Source organism: Sporobolomyces koalae (assembly GCF_050403365.1).
Source record: "Sporobolomyces koalae JCM15063 DNA, S_koalae_JCM15063T_v1_ctg6, whole genome shotgun sequence".
Lineage (NCBI taxonomy): Eukaryota > Fungi > Basidiomycota > Microbotryomycetes > Sporidiobolales > Sporidiobolaceae > Sporobolomyces > Sporobolomyces koalae.
In genome coordinates this window covers 18,345-42,620 of record NW_027481765.1, presented here as the reverse complement: position 1 = coordinate 42,620, position 24,276 = coordinate 18,345, and the positions used below count along the sequence as shown (strand labels likewise).

The 24,276-nt window shown below is 54.5% G+C and overlaps 5 protein-coding genes across 5 annotated transcripts; 2 read left to right on the top strand and 3 right to left on the bottom strand.

Moving 5' to 3' along the window:
- Positions 1-2,472: 2,472 nt before the first annotated feature.
- Positions 2,473-4,984, bottom strand: JCM15063_003796 (uncharacterized protein; the record flags this gene model as incomplete). The annotated part of the gene is made up of 9 exons (XM_076676840.1): positions 2,473-2,971; positions 3,063-3,267; positions 3,355-3,402; positions 3,484-3,588; positions 3,662-4,188; positions 4,312-4,384; positions 4,449-4,627; positions 4,700-4,819; positions 4,935-4,984. 9 exons carry the CDS (start codon positions 4,982-4,984, stop codon positions 2,473-2,475), a joined length of 1,806 nt encoding a protein of 601 aa, XP_076535822.1.
- Positions 4,985-5,305: 321 nt separating this feature from the next.
- On the top strand, positions 5,306-9,753 carry JCM15063_003795 (uncharacterized protein; the record flags this gene model as incomplete). The annotated part of the gene is made up of 10 exons (XM_076676839.1): positions 5,306-6,960; positions 7,023-7,253; positions 7,323-7,599; positions 7,666-7,866; positions 7,940-8,585; positions 8,659-9,164; positions 9,235-9,306; positions 9,374-9,496; positions 9,566-9,628; positions 9,691-9,753. The coding sequence occupies 10 exons, from the start codon at positions 5,306-5,308 to the stop codon at positions 9,751-9,753; spliced, it is 3,837 nt and encodes a 1,278-aa protein (XP_076535821.1).
- Positions 9,754-10,489: 736 nt separating this feature from the next.
- Positions 10,490-10,874, bottom strand: JCM15063_003794 (uncharacterized protein; the record flags this gene model as incomplete). The annotated part of the gene is made up of 2 exons (XM_076676838.1): positions 10,490-10,528; positions 10,608-10,874. The coding sequence occupies 2 exons, from the start codon at positions 10,872-10,874 to the stop codon at positions 10,490-10,492; spliced, it is 306 nt and encodes a 101-aa protein (XP_076535820.1).
- Positions 10,875-12,120: 1,246 nt separating this feature from the next.
- Positions 12,121-15,137, bottom strand: JCM15063_003793 (AFI1/MesA family protein; the record flags this gene model as incomplete). The annotated part of the gene is made up of 7 exons (XM_076676837.1): positions 12,121-12,357; positions 12,450-12,572; positions 12,649-12,807; positions 12,883-13,155; positions 13,235-13,493; positions 13,594-13,895; positions 13,962-15,137. 7 exons carry the CDS (start codon positions 15,135-15,137, stop codon positions 12,121-12,123), a joined length of 2,529 nt encoding a protein of 842 aa, XP_076535819.1.
- A 140-nt stretch (positions 15,138-15,277) lies between these two features.
- On the top strand, positions 15,278-23,608 carry ESP1 (separase; the record flags this gene model as incomplete). The annotated part of the gene is made up of 19 exons (XM_076676836.1): positions 15,278-15,997; positions 16,065-16,925; positions 16,987-18,138; positions 18,197-18,679; positions 18,746-19,295; positions 19,350-19,457; positions 19,524-19,716; positions 19,781-19,934; positions 20,008-20,253; positions 20,319-20,543; positions 20,617-20,771; positions 20,855-21,024; positions 21,083-21,265; positions 21,333-21,590; positions 21,667-22,223; positions 22,298-22,567; positions 22,633-23,057; positions 23,122-23,286; positions 23,371-23,608. The coding sequence occupies 19 exons, from the start codon at positions 15,278-15,280 to the stop codon at positions 23,606-23,608; spliced, it is 7,113 nt and encodes a 2,370-aa protein (XP_076535818.1).
- Between the last annotated feature and the right edge of the window lie 668 nt (positions 23,609-24,276).

The window sequence follows — 24,276 nt, the reverse complement described above, 5'->3', positions numbered from 1 at the left end:
GCTCGAGGCGCTTTGCAATACGCGTACGCAGTGGCAATCCGTGGTTGCCCTCTTCGGCCGACACCGACGTGAGGACCTCGCGATTCTACACTACCTCGGAGTAGAGCATGGCGTTGCCATCGCTGATCATTTCGACTGAAGAGAGAAGCACAAGGCCAGGACCTCATGCATTCAGATCTCGAAGGACTGCACTGACGTGATACAGCCGGATGCCTCTTCTAGAGATAGATCCAGACACGGTCGATCGATTCAAAGTCGAGCAGGAGATCGTCGACATCGTCCGTTCGGCTCGTTGCCGGTCAGCTTGAGCAGAAGACTCGCGTACCTGTAATCTCGGTCTTTCGATAAAGATTCGAGTTGATGTACGCGACGACGCTCCGCCTCGCAAAGTTATCGGTTTTGAGCCCCCTGCCATCTTGATTCTTGGGCGGCATTGTGACTCTCGTTTGTTGTCGCGAGATGGGAGTGCAAGTGGAGAGCTGGTAGTGCAAGTGAAGAGGTGATCGAACAAGGGAGAAGAGAGAGAGAGAGACAAAGAGAGACGGACGGCACGGTAGGGCGCGCGCGCGAGCTCGAGACGCTTTCTCCGCGGCAAGTCCGACGCGCGGCGTGCCGAGTCTTACACAATTGGCTGCCCTCGTACTCGAACGGCAGCATCGCTCGACTCGCAGTATTACCAGATCTTGACACCTTGAATCCTCAGGCCAACTTGCCCTCTTTGCGTTTGCCTTACCTCACTTGAGCTCGCACCTCTCGACCGCCAATCCATCTCCCCTTGTTTGCCTTGTTGCGCACGCCATTATTAAATATCGCACAGCACGATGGGACAACCCGGACTGTGGGGACTCTGTTGTGACTGGCAGCAGAAGATCGACAAGCAAGAGGGCTCGTCTGCACACCTTGTACGCGCGCTGCACAGAATCGACAGCCACCAACGCACAAGATCTCGCCGGCGACCTCAACCTTGTTCTCGACACCATCGGCCCTCTGGCTCGCGGAGATTTGATCAATGTTCGCAACCTCTTCGAAATTGTCCTCCGACAGACCGCGCGATGGAACCCTGCGCGTTTCACCGATTTGCTCGCAGGAGGTCATGCTTTCATGAATCACCTCTTGCAGGTCAAGACGGGTCTGCAAGCGACCTGTGAGCCGGGTGTCGACAGCCGCATCCTGACATACGACGATGACGCGAAGAAAGTCAAGCGTCACGAATCCAAGCTCGACGATGAGGCGCGCGGCGGAGATCACGGTACAAGTGAAGATGTTGGAGTGCAAGTGAAGAGGTGGTAGAACAAGCTAGTGAAGAGTTGGTAGTACTTGCAAGTGCAGTCTTCTCTCCGATCTCTTCGCGTACCTGAAGCTGACGTGCATTGCGAGCACGATAGCTGAGCATCGACGGGAGACGGGTGATGGACCGTTTACAGATTGCTGGCCCGACCCACTTGTCGTGGGCGAGGGCGCCCTTTTCTTCAGGAATTCGGGTGGCCCGTTCTTGAACTTATAATAAGGTTCCTTGCGAACTTTTGTTGTGAAATACGCAATAGTCAATTACAGTAATTAATGCTCGCGAGTTGCACCGCCGCGCGCGCGCGTCTACGCCAGTCGATCGACTTTCACTCTCTCTATCTCCCAACACGCCTAGAGATCGAGACTCATGCCTACATTCTCGCTACCTCAACCTGTCCCACCACCGAAGAACACTTCCGATCCCGCCGAAATTCCTTCGGGATCTCAACCGACCTCTTACGACGATGCTTTCCGCGGTCGAGGGGCACATACCAAGTTTGCTGATCCTTGTGCACAAGCCCGAGAGGTAACCTTCCCTTCTTTCCTCCTCCCCTGCCTCTCTCGACGACTTGGCTCGCACGAGCAAAATAGAGAAAGATGGCATTGTAAATCTCCCGGTCCTGACTCCCTCACGCGTACAGGAAAGTATGAAATGTCTCGATCGGCACAGTTACGACAAACCGAAATGTGCAGAGGTGAGGGAGTTTCGTTCGTAGTGTTTGCCTGCACTATTGCTGACTTTCGAAAAACCCCACCCTGGATCGATCGGTATGGTCAATTCTGAACAGTTCTTTCAAGCTGTAAGTTATTTCAATTTTCCTTAAAGCCTTCAGCTTGTAGCTAAAAAACTGATTCCGAGGGATGTCTGAAAACTAGTATCGGGATTGCAAGAAGTTATGGGCAAGTGTTACCAGACCTTGCAACGTTTCTCAGCGCGCGACGAGTATTGACCGACGTACCCTTCTTGACACCGCAGCTCAACCAACGAAGAGAAGATCGAAGGGCAGGAAAGGACGTCGCGTAGACTGTACGGGTTCCTTGTCGCTTCTCAGCAAACCAACCTCTCATTCCTAAGTGCTGACCTTGTCTCACCTTCGATACTTAGATTTCACATCTTGTTCTCAACCATCCGCAATGTACATAATTCATTCGAAGCAAAGTAACGAATGAATCAGGAGAGGAAGCTCAATAGACTCGCTCGTACTGCTGGCCAAAGTTCTTGGTAAACTCTCCAGGTCCGAACCCTCTCTTGCCTAGAGCCCGATCGACCACCTTCATCCCTTCAATCACTTTCTCTTCCTGACCCCATCCTCCAACTAGCTGAATCCCGACCGGCAACCCTTCCATCTCGCTCGCATCGTAGATCCTCTCGTGGGGTCGAGTCTCGATCGAAGCTCCATACACTCGTGCTTCAACCAACTTCGAACCTCGAGTTGAAGCTCGAGGAGAGATCTTGTCAAAAAAGGAAGTGGTCACCGCGTCGAGAGTAGACGAAACGCGCGTGACGGGTACGAGTCCAACTGCAGAATCGACAACGTTGTACAAGATGGTTCCGATCGCGAGAGGGGACAAGTCCCACGTTTGCCCATGCTTCAATGCTGGAGTCGCCTGAGTTGAACAGACGACGAAATCGAGGTTGTGTTTCTCAAACACGTCATGTCTGAACTTGTCATTGAACTGATCTCTGTATTGATGAAATTTTCCGAGTCGAAGAGAGAGACACGATCATTCAGCGCTATGGGGCATGATGGTCCGAAGCGGGTGAGTTCTCTTACCGTTTCCACTGCCACGCTTGCATCTCGGTAGCAGATTTGCGTCGGCTGACACGCAACAATCTCGCCATTTTGTCATCTCCCAACCAAGCTTCCATGACGTACGCCAAGAACGATCTTAGGAACCATGGCAGTTTCGGACCTAGCGTAACGAGGAACAAGGATTTCTCTTGTGGGTCGCCCATGAGGTTCGAGAGTAACGGTTCATCTGGGTCGGTACCAAAGGACTTCTAGCATCAGCGACGGCTGATCGAGATTCGCTTCAAAAGTTTGAGCTGTGCGGGACACCACTCACAGCCATTCGCAGAGGTCAGAGCGACAAATATTTCCATCGCGTCGAGCGCTGTATTCGAATCCGAAGTCAGCTCGAGTAGATCGTCGGAAAAGGAATACGGGCTTTGAAGGAGAAAGCGGGAGAGCTTGCCGTTGGGGGGCGGTATTTCAATCACTTCGTGACCTTGTTTGCCAAGCGCTTCGACCGTTTCGAGTACGGCTCTGGAGCAGGCAGGTGAGGAATGACAGAACCCATCTGGTGACCGATGACAAGGATCAGCTGGTCTGGCCATCGAATCAAGGTGAATTCAAAGGAAAAGGTTCCGAACCCGTCAGGTAGTACCCAAACCTGAGTTTCTTGTTCAAGGTAACGGACTGGTATCCCGAGGTACGCACTTCCTCGAACCTGCCAAGCTCTTGCGCCTTGACCCGTTCAAACACGACCTTGGTCAACAATTCGACGTCCTCGACGGACCGACCCATTGGACCCATCGAAGCTTTGATCGCTTCGAATCCACGATTCGTACCTCGACATCCTCTCGACGGGAATCGGTTCGAGGTAGGTTTCAACGCGAAACATCCACTGAAGTGACTCGGGATCCGGAGGGACCCTCCCACGTCGGAACCGAACCCGAGGGCAGAACCGTCCGAAGCCAACAACGCCGCTTCACCTCCTGAAGATCCTCCGGGAGTTCGATTCGGATCGTAAGGGTTGCGAGTGGCCCCAAAGAGTGGGTTCGCGCATTCGAACGATAACATCGTTTGTGGGACGTTGCTCTTTGCGAGCACGATCCCTCCAGATGCTCGAACGATCGACACGAGAGTCGAATCTGCAGTCGCTGGATTGTTCTTTTGACTGGAGGCGGCGAGGTAAAGTTACAGCATAGAGGGTCAAAAGCGAGGGGAGAGAAGACACGCAACAGATTGGAAGCGTCAGGGATGACGGGGATGGGAAACTTGTCTGAACGCGAGTGCTCACTGCGTGAATCCCATGGTCGAGTCGACACTCTCGATATCGATCTGGTCCTTGAACGTCACGGGAACTCCATGCACTGTGCCCAAGAGAGCGACATCAGGAACAACTCGATGAGTGGCTACTGCAGGCGTCAACCTTACGAGGGCCTCGGATCTCGCCCGTCCTGTCAAACTCTTTGTCAAGTTCCATGGCGTGTGTCAAGGCTGGAGTGAAGAGGATTTCGGTCAAGGCGTTGGTGCGCTCGTTCGAAGCTATCGCAGATTTGATGAAGCACAGGGTCACGCTCGTGGCACTCCATCCTTCCTTGCGGGATTTGATTCTAGCTCGTGCAATTAATCATGTCCTGTCAGCTGGATCCGCATTAGGATTTATCGAGCGGGTACGAGCGCACGATTCGACGATTTGGGCTGCATTCGAAGACAGAATTTCCGCCTCGATCTTCGAGGTGAGCTGGTCCTGGTAGCGTTCGAGCAATCGATTCGCCTGTTCGATCTCGACAGCTCGTTCCTCACTGTATTCGCAAGAGGAAGGGAAAGGGGAGGAGTAATGTGGGGAAGTGATCGGTCATAGACGGTCAGTGCTGTGAACGGTCGGGAACAAGATGTACCAAGATCGCAAGTACGTACTCTTTCGAGGCCTTGGCGAGTCTCCATTCCGGCGAGGACGAAAAGAGCATGTTCCGGCAGTCGAGGTACCGACAAGTAGCCGAAGTTGAGACAGTTGGAGAGATCACACGTGTCGATCGCTCGTATTCGTCCAGGCGAGTTCTCGAGACAGGTGGGCAAAGCTGCCGTGGGTGCAAACACTGAGGACAAGTCGTGCCGGCGGGATGGTGCCCAGACAGAAAGTTGGCGAGCCTCGAGCGGGTTTGCTGCGGCCCACGCACCACTCACTCTACTCTCGACCGTCCTCAGGGGACATCTACCTCGACGAGTGACAGGGAACCCTACAAAACCCTTGCCGCTGTTCTCCCCGCGTGTCCGCGCCGCTCGAGACAATGCCTCGTTCGCCTTCTCCCGCCGCTTCGTCGCACTCGCACTCGTCGAAACGTCGCAAGTACGCAGATGCAGAAGCTTCGCCGTCATCGTCGAGCGGCAGGCGAGACCGACATCGGGATCGCGAGGACGACTATGACTATGATCGCAGAGCAAGTCGCAGCAACCGTGACTATGACCGAGACCGCGAACGCGACAGGGACAGGGACAGCCACCGAGACAGAGATTATGATCGCCGCCGAGACTACGACGACAGGGACCGGCATCGCTCTTCCAGGTCATCGCGTGCCCACGATGAACGCGACTCTCGCAGGGACCGAGGGGACGACGACCGCTACTCTGGATCGTCCTCGCGACGTCGGAGAGAGTACGATGATGATCGCGAGCGAGCTCGAGATCGAGACGACAGGCACACTTCCTCGAAGCGAGATTACTACCGCGAAGACGATTCCCATTCGCGGCGCACCGACCGCAGGAGGACTCGCTCACCCTCTCCTACGCGCACAACAAGACACGACTCTGTACCTCAGTCGGCCACGCCGACGGATGGTCACGCAACGCCAAGATCCGACAGCGCTGCTTCGCTTCCCGTGCCGACTGCAACTGCTGATCCAGCAGCTGCTGCAGAGGAAGAGAAGAAACGACTCAAGCGGGAGAAGCTCGAAGCTTGGAAGAAGAAGAAAGCGGAAGAAGCCGCCGGTTCGACTCCGAAAGTCGCAACTCCGCTCGTAGGCTCTCCGCTTCGTGCAGGCTCCTCTGCCTCGACCGCAGCTGCTCCAGCCCCTGCGTCATCAATCTCGCACAAAATTGAACCTGCTGCCGGTCTCCCTGCGAGACCTGCCCCTCCAATTTCTGCTGCCCTCCCGGCGAAACCTGTCTCCTCGGCGACTTCCCTCACATCGGCACCCTCGAAAGCGAAAGCCGCTTCGGCTCTCGGAGCATCACCTACAGATGCGACTGCAGCTGCTGCAGCTGCCGCTGCTGCGATCGCTTCTCGACTTGGCACGACCTCGTTCTCACCCTTCAACAACAAGAATGCAGCGTTTCAAAAAACGCACACGTTGCCAGCTGGCGCCGGGTTACCCAACAAACCTACCTTCTCGTTCGGAGCTGGGGTCAAGAACCAGCTCGCCCGAGGGGGCATGAAGATGGGAGGAGAAGATGATGACGCGGGATCGAAAAAGATTGGAATGATCAAGTTTGAAGACGAGGATTTGACTCAATCGACTGTCGGTCAAGGAGACGAAGACGAGGAAGAGGACGAGGAAGATCTCGAGGGAGGAGCGAGTTACGCAGGTGCGGCCGAAGCGCGGGAGAAACGCATGAGGGAAATCCAACAAACCGAAGGATCCTCGGTAAAGATGGAAGTCGACGAGGCACAAGAGTCGGGAGATGTCAAGATGGAAGACGCTCCCGACGCTCAAGCCGAAACTACGAAAGAGGAGCCTGAAGAAGATGAAGAGGAGGACGAGCTCGACGCGTTCATGAGCCAGGTCAACAAAGAAGTCAAGAATGTCGAGAAAGAGGACAAACGGAAGCTGAACGGAGGCAAGAAGGTCAAGGAGGAGACTGTCATGAAGAATGGGGAAGAGGAAGGCGGCGAAGACGAAGAAGTCGAGGAGGAGCACACTGGTATGACAGCAAAGGATATTCTTGCGTGAGTATTCTCACGCCCCGTACCGAAAGATTGGCTGGTGCTGATACACTGGAGAATTGCAGTCTGGCTGCCAAGAATGTCAAGAAGGGTCGAGAATTGAAAGCCCCTGATCACAAAAACATCGATTACCTGCCCTTCCGGAAAGCGTTCTACTCAGCGCCGCCAGAAGTCGAAGAACTCACTCCAGAACAGGTCGATTTACTGCGACTGGAGATGGACGACATCAAGATTCGAGGCGCCGACCCTCCGAAGCCTGCCACGAAATGGAGTTACTTTGGATTGCCTGCGGCTTGGTGAGCTCGCCTGATCTCCTTGGAAATCCTCTCTCTCAAAGGCTAATCGGTGGTCGAGCCGCGTGACAGTATCGATGTTATCAAAGGCCTCGAATACGTTGCGCCAACATCGATTCAGGCCCAGGCCATTCCAGCGATCATGTCAGGTCGCGACATCATCGGCGTTGCCAAGACGGGTTCGGGCAAGACCATGGCATTCATCTTGCCCATGTTCCGCCACATCAAGGACCAGCCTCCTCTGCGTCCGATGGATGGACCCGTAGCGATGATCATGACGCCGACGCGTGAATTGGCTACTCAGATCTACAAGGAGTGCAAGCCCTTCTTGAAAGCATTGGGTCTGCGCGTGGGTATCCTCCTTTTCCCAGAGCACTTGCAGATCAACGCGTTGACAAGCTTGCTGCCTGCTCAGGCTTCGTGCGCGTACGGAGGCATGCCCCTCAAGGACAACATTGCCGACATGAAGCGTGGTTCCGAGGTCATCGTCTGCACTCCGGGACGCATGATCGAGCTCTTGACGACAAACTCGGGCCGGCTGATCAACTTGCAGCGCGTGACCTACTTGGTTCTCGACGAAGCAGATCGCATGTTCGACATGGGTTTCGAACCTCAGGCGAGTGACCCTTCGATTCGGTTAGGCAAGGAGAAGGTTGCCAGTGATTAATGTCAAAATTTGGTGGGAACAGGTCATGAAAATCATTGGTCAAATTCGGCCCGACCGACAAACCGTTCTCTTCTCGGCTACATTCCCTCGACAGATGGAGGCTCTTGCGCGTAAAGTTCTGCGGCGCCCGCTCGAGATCACCGTCGGTGGTCGTTCAGTGGTTGCCGACACGATCACCCAAGTTGTCGAGGTCCGACCTGAAGATTCCAAGTTCAATCGGATGCTCGAATTGCTCGGCAAGCTGTTCAATGACGAAGAGGATGCCCGTGCTCTCATTTTCGTCGAGCGCCAGGAGAGTGCCGACAAACTGTTCGTCGAGCTCAAGAACAAGAACTACACCTGCATGCCCCTTCATGGAGGGCGCGAACAAGTCGATCGTGACCAAACGATCGTCGACTTCAAGAATGGATCGTGTCCGATCGTGATCGCGACATCGGTTGCCGCTCGAGGTCTCGACGTCAAACAACTCAAGATGGTCATCCAATACGACGTGCCGAATCACATGGAGGACTATGTCCATCGTGCCGGACGAACAGGACGAGCGGGTAATACAGGTACTTGCGTCACTTTCATCACGCCCGAACAGGAGAAGTATTCGTACGATATCTTCAAGGCGCTCCAGGCTTCGAACGCCGAAGTGCCTGCCGAGCTGAAAGCCATGGCAGAAGGTCAGTCGCATCAACCTTTTTGCATTCATCGCTTGACTCGACAGCATCTGACACAGTTTTTTCTTTCTGAAAGCCTTTGCTGAGAAAGTCAAAGCCGGCAATGCGAAAGCTGCAGGATCTGGATTCGGAGGAAAGGGTCTCGAGAAGCTCGACGACGAGCGCGCTGCTGCTTCTCGGGCCGAACGCGCGGCCTACGGCGAGTCTGGAGGTCCTGCAGGGGAGAAGAAGGCGGGAGAAGAAGACGCGGAGGCAGGAGAAGAAGGTGAAACGAGCACGGCTCAGACCGTTGCCGATCTCGAGATCGAGATCATGCGAGGTCCAGCGCCCGACTTGCAGAAGGGCAAAGCACTTCCGACGGGAGGAGGAGTTACAAACAACGCTGCAAAGGAAGCGGACGAAGCGGCAAAGAAAGCAGAGCAGGAGGCATTGGCAGCTGGCAAATCTGCCGCAACCGCTGCTGCCGAGAGCGTCCGAGCCAAATTCAACGCCATGCTCAAGAGCCGGAGACAACCGCAAGCGGAGCCGGACAACTCGACCGAAGCTGCGCGGCGCCGCGATCCCGATGCTACCGACTACCATGTGAGTTCTCGTTTCCAACAGACTCCCGGGTATCGCGCGCGATGCTGACCAAGCGCCACTGTTTTTCCAGGCGATTGTCTGGATCAACGACTACCCCCAAAAAGCTCGTTGGAAGGTCACGAACAAGGAGACGATGGTTCATGTGAGTCGTTTGCGCTGTCTTTTCACGATGAGGCGGAGGGGGCTTCGCTTACATATTTTGGGCATAGTTTGTCGAATCGACTGGAGCCTCGATCACGAACAAGGGTATCTTCTACGAGCCTGGCAAGGAACCTGGTCCGAACGACCTCCCGAAGCTCCACTTGCTGATCGAGTCCAACGAAGAGTTCCGCGTATGTCTTCTTTTCTGGGTGCTCACACGTCGCAAGGCGTAACGCTCGCTAACGATCGTACCGAATCAGGTGAAACATGCGATTGCGGAAATCAAGCAAGCCCTCATCGAAGGAGCAACTATGGCGCTCGAGGTGAGCACAAAAGGCTGTCAATATCTTTGTGACTGCTCTCTAGCCTTTTCGAAATTTCACAGGCGGAGCAACGTCAACCCCTTGGTGGCGGAGGAGCCGCTGCGGGTCGCTACAGCGTGGTATAGTTTTGAATTTCTCCTTCCCGCATATCCTGTCTGCCCAAAACGCATTGAATACGATGATCTTTTTTTTCGACATCCTTCGCATACTCTGCGCGCTCGCCCATCAGCGATCAGCCGAAGCTCACAAAGAGAGACACGAGAGAAAGGAGAGCGGAAGCCAGGCAAGCCTCTGTTACTCGTTCTCGCTCATTCTCCGCTGGCCCGTGACATAGTTGCATGGGCCAAGCTTCGAGTCTGTGCCAGCTTACGTGCACTTGATCGTATGCCTTTCATCCCTGCCAACTCTCTGCCTTTCGCGACAGCGTCGTGCTCATCAAATCAACCGCTCTCGTAATCCCTACCGGAGCATCTCACTCCGCTGGCAGTCTGTCGCGCATAGCTGACATTGCCGGTAGCTGCCGTTCGAGATCCCTTGAACTGGCGGCCGGGCGCGGCATGCGACTTGCCAAATACTCTTTCGGGGTCAGGCCTCTCTCGGGCACAGCACCGTTCTCTGGTCTCGCTCAGACTCGACGCGCAGCATCAACCCATACTGATGCGACGAAATTGTCGCTCTACGGGCTCTTGGTCCACAAGAAGAATCGCAGCTGCTGCTCCGTGAATACTTCCGACTCTCTGTCTCTCGAGTCTTGAGCTTCAGTCCTTTGCTGTGTTCCGAGTGCGACTGCAATACAGTTCCTCCTGGGTATACCGCTGCGCCGCATCCTAGCTTCCAGTCCCCTGATGCATCCATTCTAGCCTAGTTGATCTTCTTCGCACGTTGACGTCTTCGCTTCGCCTGACGACCGAGCCGACACACAAAGGGAATAAGTAAAGTGAGTGGAACGCCCTGGGTACATCATTCCGAAGCTACTCACTCGTCGAGCAGAGTGTTTCCTGGCGGTCTTGCCAGCACCCGAATTCCTCGACACAGGACTCGCCTTCTTCTTCATACAGCTCGGCATCTTGTAAGTCCGGTGTTGCTGTTCAAGTGCACTTGGTCGTGGCAGTGTCGGAGGGAGTGCGGGACGAGTGAGAGACAGTTGAGAGAACGCGCGCGAGAGCGGGGTCGACGACGGCGTCGCAATGCGAGCTAGAGGGCGAGCAGAGGCGCTGAGAAGCGGCCGTGCGACAAGGTTGAACATGGCGCGTCTTGTGCTTCGGGATAGCGAAGGCCAAGTGAACAGCGTCGCTTCATGATATTTCTCATCTTGCTGTCTCACGCTCGGCATTGCTTTCTGCTCGGATCGACGCTAGTCTCGCTCGATTGACTCAGACGAGACTGAAGCTGCTGTTCGCGCTGTTCTGGGACGTCCTCGTCATGTCAACCTCGCGTCTAGTTCTTCTCGATTTGAACGGACCTCTCGCTCGATGCGACCATGCCACGATGCATGCTGACCATCGCGCTAAAGTTGTCGAAGAAGATGACTACCTGAACGGTAGGTAGTCTGTCGCGTTAGAGTCTCATCAAGAGCTGTTTGACCCGTTGTTCTCTGGGCACAAAGATGTTCTCGAATCGCTATCAAAGCTCTACGATCAGATCGCTGTTTCGCTTTGTCAAAATCTCGAACGCTTGGCTCTTTTCGAACGTCTCAACCTCGAGCGAGCTTGTTCTGACATGCAGGCGCGAGAGAAACGACAAGGTAGGATATTACCCAGAATGCAAACTTTGTCGCAAGCGTTCCATCTCACAAGTTCAAGTGAGGGTTACAACGTCGCACAGCTCTCACGAAGACCAATTTGAGCACGTTCCTGTCCCAAATCTCGACCGCTCTGCAGCACTTCCTAGGCTTCGGGTCTAGCGCACCGACCCCGAACCCTTCACTGTCCGTTGCGATGCCACAAGACCTTGAACTCTTCGATTCGAACCGTCACGTATCTGAGATGAACGCCGCTCACAATGAAGACGAATCTCGGCTCGAATGTAAGAGTTTTCGAATGCTCGAGAGGAACCTGCAAGTGTTGAATCTGTTTCATGTTTTCGCTTACGCGTTCCGATAGCCTTGCTTGAGAGCCTGCACAACTTGTTTGCCGAGATCGCAGTAGCACTCGTCGAAATCAAGTTTCAAATCGACTCAGCGATCGAACGGGAACTGTCGGGTGCACAACGACTGCACGAGATGCAGCAAGATCTACACGGTCCGGGCTCTTTGCTCTCTCTGTCGAGAGCTCTCTTTAGTCAAAGAACGATCTCGTCCTGACTTGGTTCGAAGAGAGCAGAGAAGAATCGTCAAGCGCTTGTTCAGTTCATCGAGTCGATCGAGAATGCTTTCAACGCTCTTCACGCCGGGTTCTGATGCGATTCACAAAAGATGAGAAAATCAAACTCGTACTGCTACAACACCTGCTACTCTATCAAAAACCGCAAACGAAAGCCGGAAAGAGTAGTCTTCAAACATCTTTCGTGGGCACAGGTGGGGGTAATGAAGGAGGACCCGGTTTGACAGCGTTCATAGTGACTGTAGCTTCTCGATCCCTCCCGTTCGTACTAAGTCCCGCAGCTTGTTCCGCCACGAGCATTCGTTCCCGTTCTTTTTCCTGCTCGTACAGTTGTTGTCGCTCAAAGGACAAACGGTTGTATGCCGCACGGTGAAAAGCGTTCAGACCCGATACGAATTTCTTTCCAGTCTGAAGCGAGAAGCAAGGATAGATTTGCACAGAAGTGTCAGTGATGTCGAGGTTGCGTGTGAACCAAGCATGAAACCCAGAAAGAGACTCACTGGATGAGAACCAACTAGGTCGAAGAGTTCGAGCGTATATGCGCGAACGATCGGGGATGGGTGAAAGAGTCCGAACGCCAGGGGTAGCAAACCACCAGAATGACTCGGTAGATGTGCGAGCAGCTTTTTCAAAATCGGACGAGTCAGCTTGTGCCCCTCCGACAGGCGAAGGAAACGGAATCGAAACTGATCAACTCACAGCGATGATCTCGGAATCGGATTTGACACTCTGTACGAGCGTCTGAAGGATGAGGGTCACTTCCATCGTTGATAGTTGTCGGCCAAGTCTCAGTCGCGATAGTTGATGGATGAGGTCGAAATCCCGCAAAGGAGCCGATTCGAGCGATTCTCGAAAAGCCTTTTGTCACACACGAGATGTCAGTTTCCCCCGCAAATTGAGCAAAATCTGACCAGAAGGAGGTCGTTGCTCAACTTGTTGGTAAAGCGTGTAGCCTTTCGTGGCCATCCAGCCCTCGATCCTGGCCGAGTCTCGCTGCAAATCCTTCATCCCTTGTCCCTCGTCCCAGAACACGACGCCACTACCGAGTCTACCTTCTCGCCATGGAGCGCAAGGGAAACCGATCGAAGTGATCGAACAAGTTTCTTCCTCCCATTTTGACGACAACCTGACGAACCTAGTCGCGTATTCGGTGAACCTCGCTCGAATAACGGATTCTCCATAATGTGATTGAATCGCATGCAAAATCTTTGAATCCGACAGGAAAAACAACACGTCAGAGATCGTTCCGATGTTCGAGAAACTCGAGCGAGGAATTTATTCTTACTTCTTCCATGAACAGGTTGTCTGCATGGTCTCCCTTGTCTCCTTTGTCCTTGTCCTTCTCCTTGTGACCATCTTCGCCTGCTCTCTCCATCGAATTTGGATCGAGTTTGAGTCCTCTCAAGTTGGATCCAGAGGTAGATGTAGGTCGTCTGAGGTCTTTTGATACGGTGATCTTGCCTGTTTCGAGGTTGCACAAAACATCCCACCACGTGGGTCGGTCTGCAAAAGCCGGATTACACACTCCGGCGATATACCCTGGTCTGCAAAGAAGAGAAGAAAAGGTCTCGAATCAATTCCTTTTTTTTTCTTCCACCTCCCATACGGTCCCCTATCGAAACGTAAAGAGAGGGAAAAACGTACACGTTTTCAAGATTGTCGAGGTTGCTCAAGTTTGTGTAAGGGAAACACCGTTCTTCGAACCCTGCGAGTACCGTTCCGCATCCACTCGCGAGAGCGCAGGCAGCGAGGACCATGTCTGCGACTTTGCCGGCGGGGAGACCATGACCGAGGAACACGACTCGGTGACCCGTCACGAGCGCATTGAACAAGAGGATGATCGGATGAGTTTGGTGACCTGAAGAATGTAGGGCTGGATGCAGGACTGGAGATGGAACGAGGGAATTTGGAGCAGAGAAGGTTTGTATCAGGTTGATCAGAGAATACTGTCCCAAGGCGATGTCGGGTTAGAACGTCTGCACTTTTGAGGATGAGAACATGATCAAGCTCACATCTCCGATTTCCGAGGGATAGGTCCCAAGGGGGATCCGGATCGGCAAGTTGAAACCTCCATACGCAACTTTCGTCTCGTACCAATGAGTGTCTTTCGGTTTCATGCCTCCTGTTGCTCCCGAAGGGGGCAAAGTCCTCCAACCGCTTCCCGGGGTAGGCTCATAGTGAGATGAAGACGAGGTCGGCAAAGCATGGTTTGCGGCGTTTTGATACATCAAGTCTCGCTGGGACTGCGAGTAACCGTCTCCGCCGCCTTCGGATGAAGTGACCGTGTTGGCACGCGATCGAGATGGGTACGGACTCGACGTGAGGTCTTCGACAGAGGAAGATGCCCCGTTGTAGGTCGTGGTTGCGGCCGAGGAAGACGGTGGACGCGGTGGTCGCGAGACGGACGCGAGTGAGCTGATACTGCCAGAGGAACGGGCTTTCGAAATCGGTTGGAGAACTTCAGTGATCGAGGCATCGTCGGCGCCGGTCTGGGGCGCGACCTGACTTTTCGTTGAAGGTGCCCGATCGAGCGCGTGATGCTGGTGGTGAGGGTGGGGCTTGAACTTTTCTTCAAACATGTCTTTGCGGTCTGAGGTGCGGAGGATCGTGCGTTCGTCGAGGGTCAAGAACGGCAACGCGGACGTGTCGATCGCATTGATCGCGTTGTACAATCGTGCGAGGACGGCGACGGACGGGGTCGCGAAGTAGTCTTCGAGCGCGAGGAGGAGGATCGGCTTGTAGATCTGGATGTACGGGTTCCTCGTTGCGACTGCGAGGGCTTTGACGAGCGCACCTCGCCTCACGCTCGCGTCCTTCTTGGTCCGGACGAGGCTCAGCACGTACAGCAGGCCCGGTTCGCGGGGATGGGACGGTTCGACGACGGTGAGGGGCTGGATCTGGTTCAGGTAGAACACGGTCCAGTCCTCGGTGCGGTCGTGTGCGCCATCTGGAAGCATGTGCTCGGCGAGCAAGTGCTGATCGACACCGGTGTGGACGGGGTACTCGTGACGGACGACTGAGCCTTGGTCAATGTCGAACTCGGCGAGCAAGACATACTCGACGGACGGCGGGATCGCCCTCGGAAGCTCTGGCTCTGGCTGCGATTGTGACCGAGAGTGCGTGTGCGCTGACTGGGCTATCGACGCGAGGGACGACACGGAAGCGTGCGTGCCAAGTGGTGCCGACATGGCCTTTCAGCTCGAGCACGGCTCCGGACTAGCGGATCTGCCCCGATCGCGACGAGTACCGCGAGAGAACGGGTTCGAATCGCAGTCGTAGGCAGGAGAGGCGCGCTTGAGAGGAATAGCGGGGCTTCAGAGATGAGCAAATGATTCACCAGGTTTCGACCGCGTCTCGGGTCATCTCTGCCGTCCCACTCGCGTCGATCAGGCCAAGGATGCCGCCTGCGACTCGACCTCCACCCGCTCCGAGCAAAACACGCGCGCTGCCAAGTCGGACTACGCGCACCTCGGCGCGCAATGTTGATCCATCTTCCTCGACTGCCGCCGTCGCGACCCATCTCGAGAGACTGTCGCTCTCCGATGCTGTTCCTGCGAGGCGAGCTCGTACAAAGCCCACAGCCTCGGAACGCACACCCGCCGACACAGTCGCGCAAACATCCTCGCTCGCTGCGCCTCCTCCCCGACCTCGACCTCGTCCTCTGCCAGCCCAAGAAGCAAGTACTCCAGCTCCACAGCTCTCGATTGAGGAGCAGGCCAAGCAGGCGTCGGCCACGATCACCGCGAACCTCGCGTTCTTGTCCAACCTCGCCAAGTCGGGATTCAGGGCTGAGCTTCCGGTGCGCCCTCCCGGTGCTGCCACTCCAACAACATCCTCGCTCTCTGCTTCGAGATCGTCCTCGCTGTCGTCGAAAGCGTCCACCGTCGGCAAGGAGAGACAGCAAGCCGAATCAATCGCCCAGGAGACTGGCAAAGCATTCGAAACGCTGAGACGTTTGGGTCGCGACAACCTGCGACTCGGGAACAAACGCCTCTCGATCGAACAGATGGCCGGCAGGTTCATTGCCGAGCTCATCCAGATTCAACTCGTAAGTACCGCTCCTCCGAGCCTGAGATGCTTTCGAGTCTCCCATTCATTGAATCGCGCTTGCACAGTATCGGTATGCGTTGCTCGAATTGTCTGCCATGAGGCGCTCAATCTTGTCCTGGTGGATTCCTGCGGATGCTACCGTCACCTCCGCCGAATCGCAGCCCGTGACTGCCCCTCTCCTCTCGCACGGACATGCTCTCCTCGTGCCGCTCCCTCCAACATCCTACCTTGATCCTCCGACCCTGAGCGAGACACTCTCGACATCAGTTCGGAGACCGACCATCCCTGAAACCGTTCCGCTCGTCCTCGCGATGCAACAATCTCTCCTCAACTGCTTCTTTCGCTCGACGACCTTGTCGACCACGCCAGACGCGAGGAGGGCCAGGATTGAAAAGCTTCACAGAGTACTCGTTGACGGCGAGGGAGCAGGAGGAGCACTCGAATGGAAACAGCTTGCTCGAGAACAGGAGCTCGACGAGAACGAGCGTCGGCTGTTGAACCAAAAACTCGATTCATCCTTGTTCAACATGTTTCAAACGATCATGCAGGGATCGAATCCTCCCACAACTTCATCCTCATCATCATCGTTAGAAACAGATACGATCAAACCTGAACTGTTGCTCGACTTGAGGATCCAAGCACTGAGGTACTATGCATCGACCTCGACATTTTCCGATCGTGTTACCGAGTCATCAAACGAGCAACTCTCTGCATTCGTGAACCAATTACGCAAAGTTGTCGTGAGGTATGGGCGGGAAGCCCAGGGACTACCCTGGTCATACCCGGCGGATCGGATTGCTCGAGAAGTCAAGGACGCGTTTGCCAAGATCATGCAACAATTGACAAATAGCGGAACGCTCGACATTTGTCGCAAGTCGTCCGAGTGGTCTGAAGTTTGTCAGGTTGTGCTACATCTAGCCAAAAAGGTACTTTGGCGCTCGTTTCTGTCAAAGATTTGGCAACATACTGAAATTGTTCGACTCGTAGGCAAACAACCATGAACTCGTCGAGATGGTCTCGGCAGACCTGGAAAGAGAATCCGTCGATGCTTCTGCAGCTTCTAAAGCTTCCCCAGCCAGGTCCCCTTCGCCCACTGAATCACCTACAGAGCAAACATCAAGTCTCATTGTCACGTTCCATCGCATCCTGACTTTGTTCGAACTCTTCAATCGCAACCTGGCTTCAAAACCCGCCACCGCTTCGTCCGATGATGCGACCGAAACACTCGTGAAACTTCTCGTTCAAGCTCCGAGACTTTTCAGAACAGCGGCTCAAATATTATATCCTGAAATCCCCTCGTTCAGCCTCGAGGACAAGAAAGTATGCGAGCTCGACCATATTCTCCATCAACTTCGATCAGTGTTCAACAAGTATCTCCGCACTCCAACAACAACAACAACAACGCGTCAAACTACTTCCGAACCTTTGTTGCGATCCGAAGATCTCGTCATGCTACCTTCTCGGAGAAATTTCGGTACTGGCACCGAGCAGCGTATCGGAGAACTCGTTCGACAGAGTCTAGACGCGTTCGCAACGATTGCAGAACGATTGAGTCTCCACCCGCCTAAAGCCAACGGAAGAGAAGAGCAATCGGACCCACAACGGGAAACCTTCTTGAAAGCAAAAGCGATCGAAACTTTGATCCTGTTGGCGCACGACCACCTCTCGATCTCGGATCGAACGACCTACTCAAAGACGTTTGAATACCTCGTACGAGCCGTACCGCTCCTGAGGTCTGGTACGACAAACAAAGGCGAACAGGCCAAGTTGGAGCTTGCCTCGATGAGTTGGTCAATCCACTCCGTCGCCTCGTGCTTCTACAACATCGCTGCGAGATTGTTCTCGGCCAGCAACAATGGAGGAGGAGGGGATGGATCGTTCACGGTCAAATTCGCGAGTCAGACTTGTCAATTGACGCAAGAAGCCCTTGAAGCGTTCGCAGCGGAGGGTTCTCTCGTTGCAAATTTCGAGGCTCTACGTATCGAGCCCCCAGAAGGCTCACAGCGACAGGAGCAAGTGAAGGAGCAAGTGCAGAAGCGAACGGAAGAGCGACTCAAAATCCTCAACGATTTGAAGAAGAACGTTGCCAAGCGGTGGGAGCTGCTCGGACTCGCGCAGCATGTCATCGAAGATCGAAAGGTAAGCGATCGACTGCTTCTGTTTTCGACGGAAGCTGGACTGATAAGCCCCTCGATAGTCGGCGTATCAAAATTATGTGTCCGCCATTTCCGCTCAACCACCCACATTGCTCGAGTCGCTCGCTTCCGATGCATCGAGCGAGTCCCTGGGCTACATCATCGATACTTACAGCCCCCTCGTCAAACTCGTCGAGCGTACGACGAGGATCGCAACGTTTGATCTGCTGCTACCTCCAGAAACGGTCTCGCTCGCTCATACACTCGACTCGGCCTTGTCTCGAGACCTGAAAGGAGCCCTGCTCGAATTCCAGCTGTACGCGCTCGATCAGGTTTTTGAACAGACCTCGTCGCAGAAAGCGGCGAATGCGGTTTTGGCAGCGCTTGACCAAGTCTACACGGCCCGCGAATTTCCGATCAGGAGAGCGAGGATACTCGTCAGAACCATGCAACAGATTTGCGTCGGGAGCTCGATTGCACAGGATCTCAAACCAGCGGCTCTTGCAGCCGAGATCGAGGAGCTGTGTTCTTCATCGTCTATCGAGGTTCGTCCATTAGCAGACAGGAAAATCTCAGGATATGAAGACTAAGCAATCGATCTCGGATGACAGGCCTCCCAGGACAAACTTCTCGCGCCTTTCTCAGCTCAATACTTGTCTCTGTCTCACCTGTACCTCGCCTTTCACGCTCACCATGCCCGCATCCCATCAGCGACTCTCGTCGTCGAATCTGAAGCGAGAACGTCTCTATCCATTCTCCGTCGAGCTCTCGAAAGTGATCTCCCGGCGTCCCCATCGGTCCCGCTCTCAAACACTTCAAAAGTCACGTTTCTCGCCAGTCCTGTCAGGTCGCCTACGAAGAACATCTCGGCATCCACAGCGTCGACTGCCACCGCACCTTCCGTTGCGACAACGACAACGAGGAGGCGGACAACGCGAGCTGTTGGGTCGTTGGCAGCCAAAGCTCACAAAACGCCTCAGGCTACGAGAACTTTCGCTTCGAATCGCAAAACTGTCGTTCAAGCGCAGGTGACCCCTCCAGCGAAGGATCCGCTCGACACGATCGGACAATTCAGAGGCAATCCTGCATCAGCCAAGAAAACGGGAGGATCAATAACGAAACCGCGCCTCGATAGACCGGAGCATGTTTATCGCCTTCTGGGTACGCTAGCCATTACACAGGTAATGTGAAGTAAGCTAATGGGTTCGTTGTCAGAAACCTTGTCAAACCTCCTCGGGGTTCTCGGACATACACTACTCCAGATGGCTTTTCTCAAATTCCTACGACGGCTGTCGTCCCAACTTCCCAGTGGAGGCGATGCGGGTGAGAGTCTTTGCGAAACATCCCGGTTTTAGTGGTCGCCTGACCTCTCTTTGTATCCTGCTTCAGCTTTCGTCACTGCGTCGTCGGTTCTCGCTCACGAGTACTTGCGCTTGGGCAAGACAGTGCGAGCTGGAGCTATCCTCGCTCAAGCCGAACATCGTGAAAAGGCGAACTGCGACGACACGCGATCGCCCGCCGAAATTCTTCGGCTGCTGACCTATGCCGAATACTATGCGATGATTGGCAGTCACGATCGAGGGTCAGTTCCCATGCTTTCTTGGAGATCTCGTATACAAGCCTGACTTGCCGGACGCGAACAACAGTGCTCGATCGTATCAAGCAGCGATGGATCTCGCGCAGACTATCGCACCGCCGTCAAGCACCAGCTCACCATCGAGCAAAATCGTCGAGATGACCTTGATCCTCGAACGGGCTGCTTTCGCTTCGAGCGTATTTTCACTCATGCTCCAGCGCAAGGTTCGCACCTCGTGCTACATCTTGTAGGGGCAACCCCGCTGAATGATCAACACTGACCAATGTCTGCCATTAGGGGGATCTCGCTCGCTCGCTGGCTCCGGCGCTGCAAGCCATGCGACTGTGCGATCGTGCCCTCAACAACCTTTTCCGGCTCCAGGCATCTACTGGCTCGAGATCGCCTGCGAATGGGTCAGCGGTGTTTGATGCGGCTCCAAACAACCATCGCACACCAATCGAAGATCTTGCCCCTCCTGCGCAAAGTCCCTACAAGATAGCGCCTGGAGGTGCACATGCGAACTTGTCATTGCGACTCGCCGCCGTACGTCCAAATAGTCCCGTTCGAGGTACGACTCCTCCACTGACAATTCTATCATGGCCACCTAGCAACTCGCTCAATCAATCCTCCGCGTCTCTGTACTGCACCTCGTACGCGGATCACCCAAGGACGCCGAGTTTTACGCGAGCCAAGCAGTCGAACTCGCCGAGAATCTCGGTTCAGAACGCTTGACTGCTCGTGCACTCTGTATCAGAGCCGAAGTTGAAATCCTTATAGGACGATGGGACGATGCCAGCAACGATCTCGGAAGAGCTGAAGCGCTTGTCGGCGATGTAAGTCTCCCATGGTTGATTGAGGCTGTCGCAAATATGGCTAGCTCGCTGACTAGAATCGTCTGGTTTGTAGGCATCGAGTCATGAAGCAGTCGAGGTGCAGAAGTTGGGCGCCGAATTGCTTGTGCGCAACAGCTTGCAAGAACAAGCTTACAGTACCACGCTCGATGCTCAGAAGGCTCTCGAGACTTTTGTGCGATCTGCTGCCGAAGCCGAATCTGCTCAGACGTGAGCTCATCCTCTCAAGTTGTTTATGTCAGTTGTCCCTCCAATTGACAATGAGGGCGAAATCGCACTTTGACCCGATTCAGTCCGGTCAAGCGCAGCGCGTCTGCCAAGTCGCTCTCTCCCGTACAACAGCGCTCTGCTACCAAAGCGAGCTCGCCTTTCCATGCTCTCGTCGCGTCGCCCGGGTTTAGGAACAGTCATGGTGCAGACTGGATTCTGCCCGCTGCCCAAGCTTACATCCTCCGCCTCCAAGGTCAGTCCAGTGCTTGTTCGATGGAATTTCCGAAGTTAACGCCTTCTTGCTATCATAGTCACGATGCTCCGCTTACAGAACAAGCTAGACGAGAGCCAGGCGCTCCTGCGCCGGTTGTCGAAGCTCTCGTCGCTCGAAGAAGACAAAGCGGACGAACTGCGCCTCCTCGCCTCGATCCATATGCAGGACATGCTCACTCGCTGCATCTCAGACCCCGTGCTTGGAATGTTGCCCGACTCAGGTCTGTCTCGCAACTCTGTTGCATGCTCTGCCTTCTGCGCTGAACTCGCTCGTTTATTTATTTCTAGTCCTCTCGATCCCTGCGATGAGTATATCTACCGTATCGGCCTCTGTCAAAATCGGAACTCCTCGCACCGGACCCACCATCCTCAATTCGCTCAAAGATGTCGACAATCTCCTCATGCAAGCCGCAGCTTACAGCGCGTCACGTTCCCACCCGAACAAGATCCGAGATTTGTCACTCATCACGGGCACGATGAGGGCATTTCATGCGAACGTCGGTAAATCTAGCAAGCGAGCCGGTGTCAGCGTTGCTCACCTTCTCGGTAAGCTGTCCCCCTGACTGCCACGAGAGTACATTTGCAGGTCTGACGTTTTCCGCAACTCCCCCGTACGACAAAGATCTCGGATGCGCGGTCACGCTGCGTCGAGAGATGCTCGATGCGATCGATCACAAGCTCGCACAGACAACTCCGCAGGATGACCTCCTCTGGCCCGCTACCGCTGTCGAAGGTGACGGGGAAGATCAGCCTGCCGAGCGACAACACTTATTGACGATGCGGGAACGCTACCGCCTCGAGACACCCGAACCTGCACTCACCGATGCGGCAATGTCAGCATTGCTACCACCGAACTGGTCTGCAGTGTCGCTCCACCTCACACCTGAGCGCGACAACCTCATCATCGTACGCCATCGTCGAGACACAGATCCGGTGTTGTTCAAGCTGCCGCTGGACCGCCTCGCTCGACGAGAGGGCGAAGAGGAGACTTTAACCTACGATGATGCAATCACGGAGCTGAACGACATCATCGCGACGACGAAAGTTAATGCAGCGAACGCAAAGTTTGTCAAGTCCCGAGAGGAACGTGAAGCGTGGTGGCAAGAACGGCAACAACTCGACGAACGACTCAAGGATCTGTTGCAGAACATTGAGGATGTTTGGCTTGGAGCGTTCAAGGTGAGTCATCTGCGCTTGCCGCGACGATCGGAACGTACCCTGAAGTTAACTCCGGGTCATCAAACCTGCTCCAGAGTATCTTTTGCGATGCGAGGTGTCACTCTCCCGAAGCATTCTCGAGCTTCCGGCTACGGATCGAACGCATCCTGAAACGAGGGATCGTGCGTGCCGCATCAGACAAGAAATCGACTCGATTCAAACTCAACGATGCGATCGTCGAATGTGTCGCGGCTCTATCCGCCACGAGCCGGGAGGAGGATCTGGAAGACCTCTTCTTTTTCATGACCGAGGCGTTCCAATTCAGCGGAGTGCCGGTCGCTTGTGACGAGACTGATGTTGATCAGGTGACCGATCATCTTGACGCTTATGCTCCGGAAACGACTTTGCTGACTGCTGTGCATCGAGTCAGGTGGTGGTCGACCTTCGAGAAGCACTCGAAGAGCTTCATGGCACCAAATCGGCACCGAAAGGCATTGTCGATCCTAACGAACACACCTTCCTGGTGCTCGACAAGACTCTCGCCGCGTTCCCGTGGGAGTCAATCCCGTGTCTCTTCGGACGCTCAGTCAGCCGTCTCCCCTCGCTGTCCTTCTTGCGTGATCGATTTGATCTCGCACTCAATCAAGCTTCTAACGCCGCAACGACTGTTAATCCCGAGATTACGCTCGATGCGAGACGCGCCGCTGTTGTTCTGAATCCGGGAGGAGACCTCGCAGCGACACAGCAAACATTCGAGCCGTTGCTGCAGAAGCAAGCGAGTTGGACTGGGATTGTCGGCCGCGCGCCGCAGGAAGAAGAGTTGAAGGTGGCGCTCGCTTCGAAAGACTTGTTCCTGTGAGTCAACTGAACGAAAACAGGATCTGGGGATCAATTCGCTTACACCAATACTTTTGCACAGGTTTTTCGGTCACGGAGGAGCAGAACAGTACATTCGGCGTCGTGTGATCCGTCATCTTCCGAAATGTGCCGTCACCATGTTGTGGGGATGTTCTTCAGGTATGCTCAAAGACCAAGGCGATTTCGACCCGGTCGGAACGCCTTACAACTACATGATTGCTGGCTGGTAAGGATCAATCCCCCGAGGCTCGACCACTCTTCTCGAACCACGTTTTGTCGATCCGTATACTCATCCATCGCAAACAAACAGTCCTGCCCTCGTTGTAAACCTGTGGGACGTGACCGACAAGGACATCGACAAATTCGCGCTTTCCGTCTTTGACAAGACGGGCATTACCAAAACCCGACCAGATGGCGAAGAAGATCAAGGGAAAAGCACGAAACTATCTCTCACGACTGCTGTCGCACAATCTCGCACGGTGTGCAACCTGCGCTACCTGAACGGTGCGGCCCCAGTAGTTTACGGGATCCCCGTTCGCTTCTCGTAGTTATTTATATATGTTCTCGGCTCACATCTTGTTGTCATCATTACGCATCCTATTGCAAGTTTAATCGCCTCGAGTTCGTAGCGCAAAGAAGTATGGCTCCTTTAATTCCGCTCGGATCTTTAAATTGCGGCGGGGCGGAAAGCTTGAAGGAGAAATTTGACCCTTAGTATAGGCCAGGACACACTTTGTGGTCCCGAATAGCATAGCACGTTGGGGGAGCGGACTGTATTGCAGGTACAACCACAGAAACCGAAGAATCAGGATTGACGGTAGCGGTAGCGCAGCTTCTCGTCTTTTCAGGCGCCGCAACTCAAGTTGTCTGCGCTCAAGAGTCGGTATACCTAATCGACAGAGTTGCTGGAGCAAGAGCCCGAAAAGATTGGACGGCGTGCTATAGTTGCGACCATCCTGTTGCCTCATCTAGCATTATTGATTTTCTTGCAACACGTCGAGTATCTCATGTCGACTGCGCGATGGATGCAGGGGAGCCTAATATAAGTCATGTTGTCGGATAATGAGTCGAGGCAAGGCAGGCGCTGTCCAGATGTGGGATGGCAACGGCGGATGACGACGCCAGGTCAGGCCAGGAATCCATGATTGAACCTGTACTTGGGCTCTGCAGTGATCTGGCGATGCAAGACAGGCGGAAAAGAAGTAGTGATGCGTAG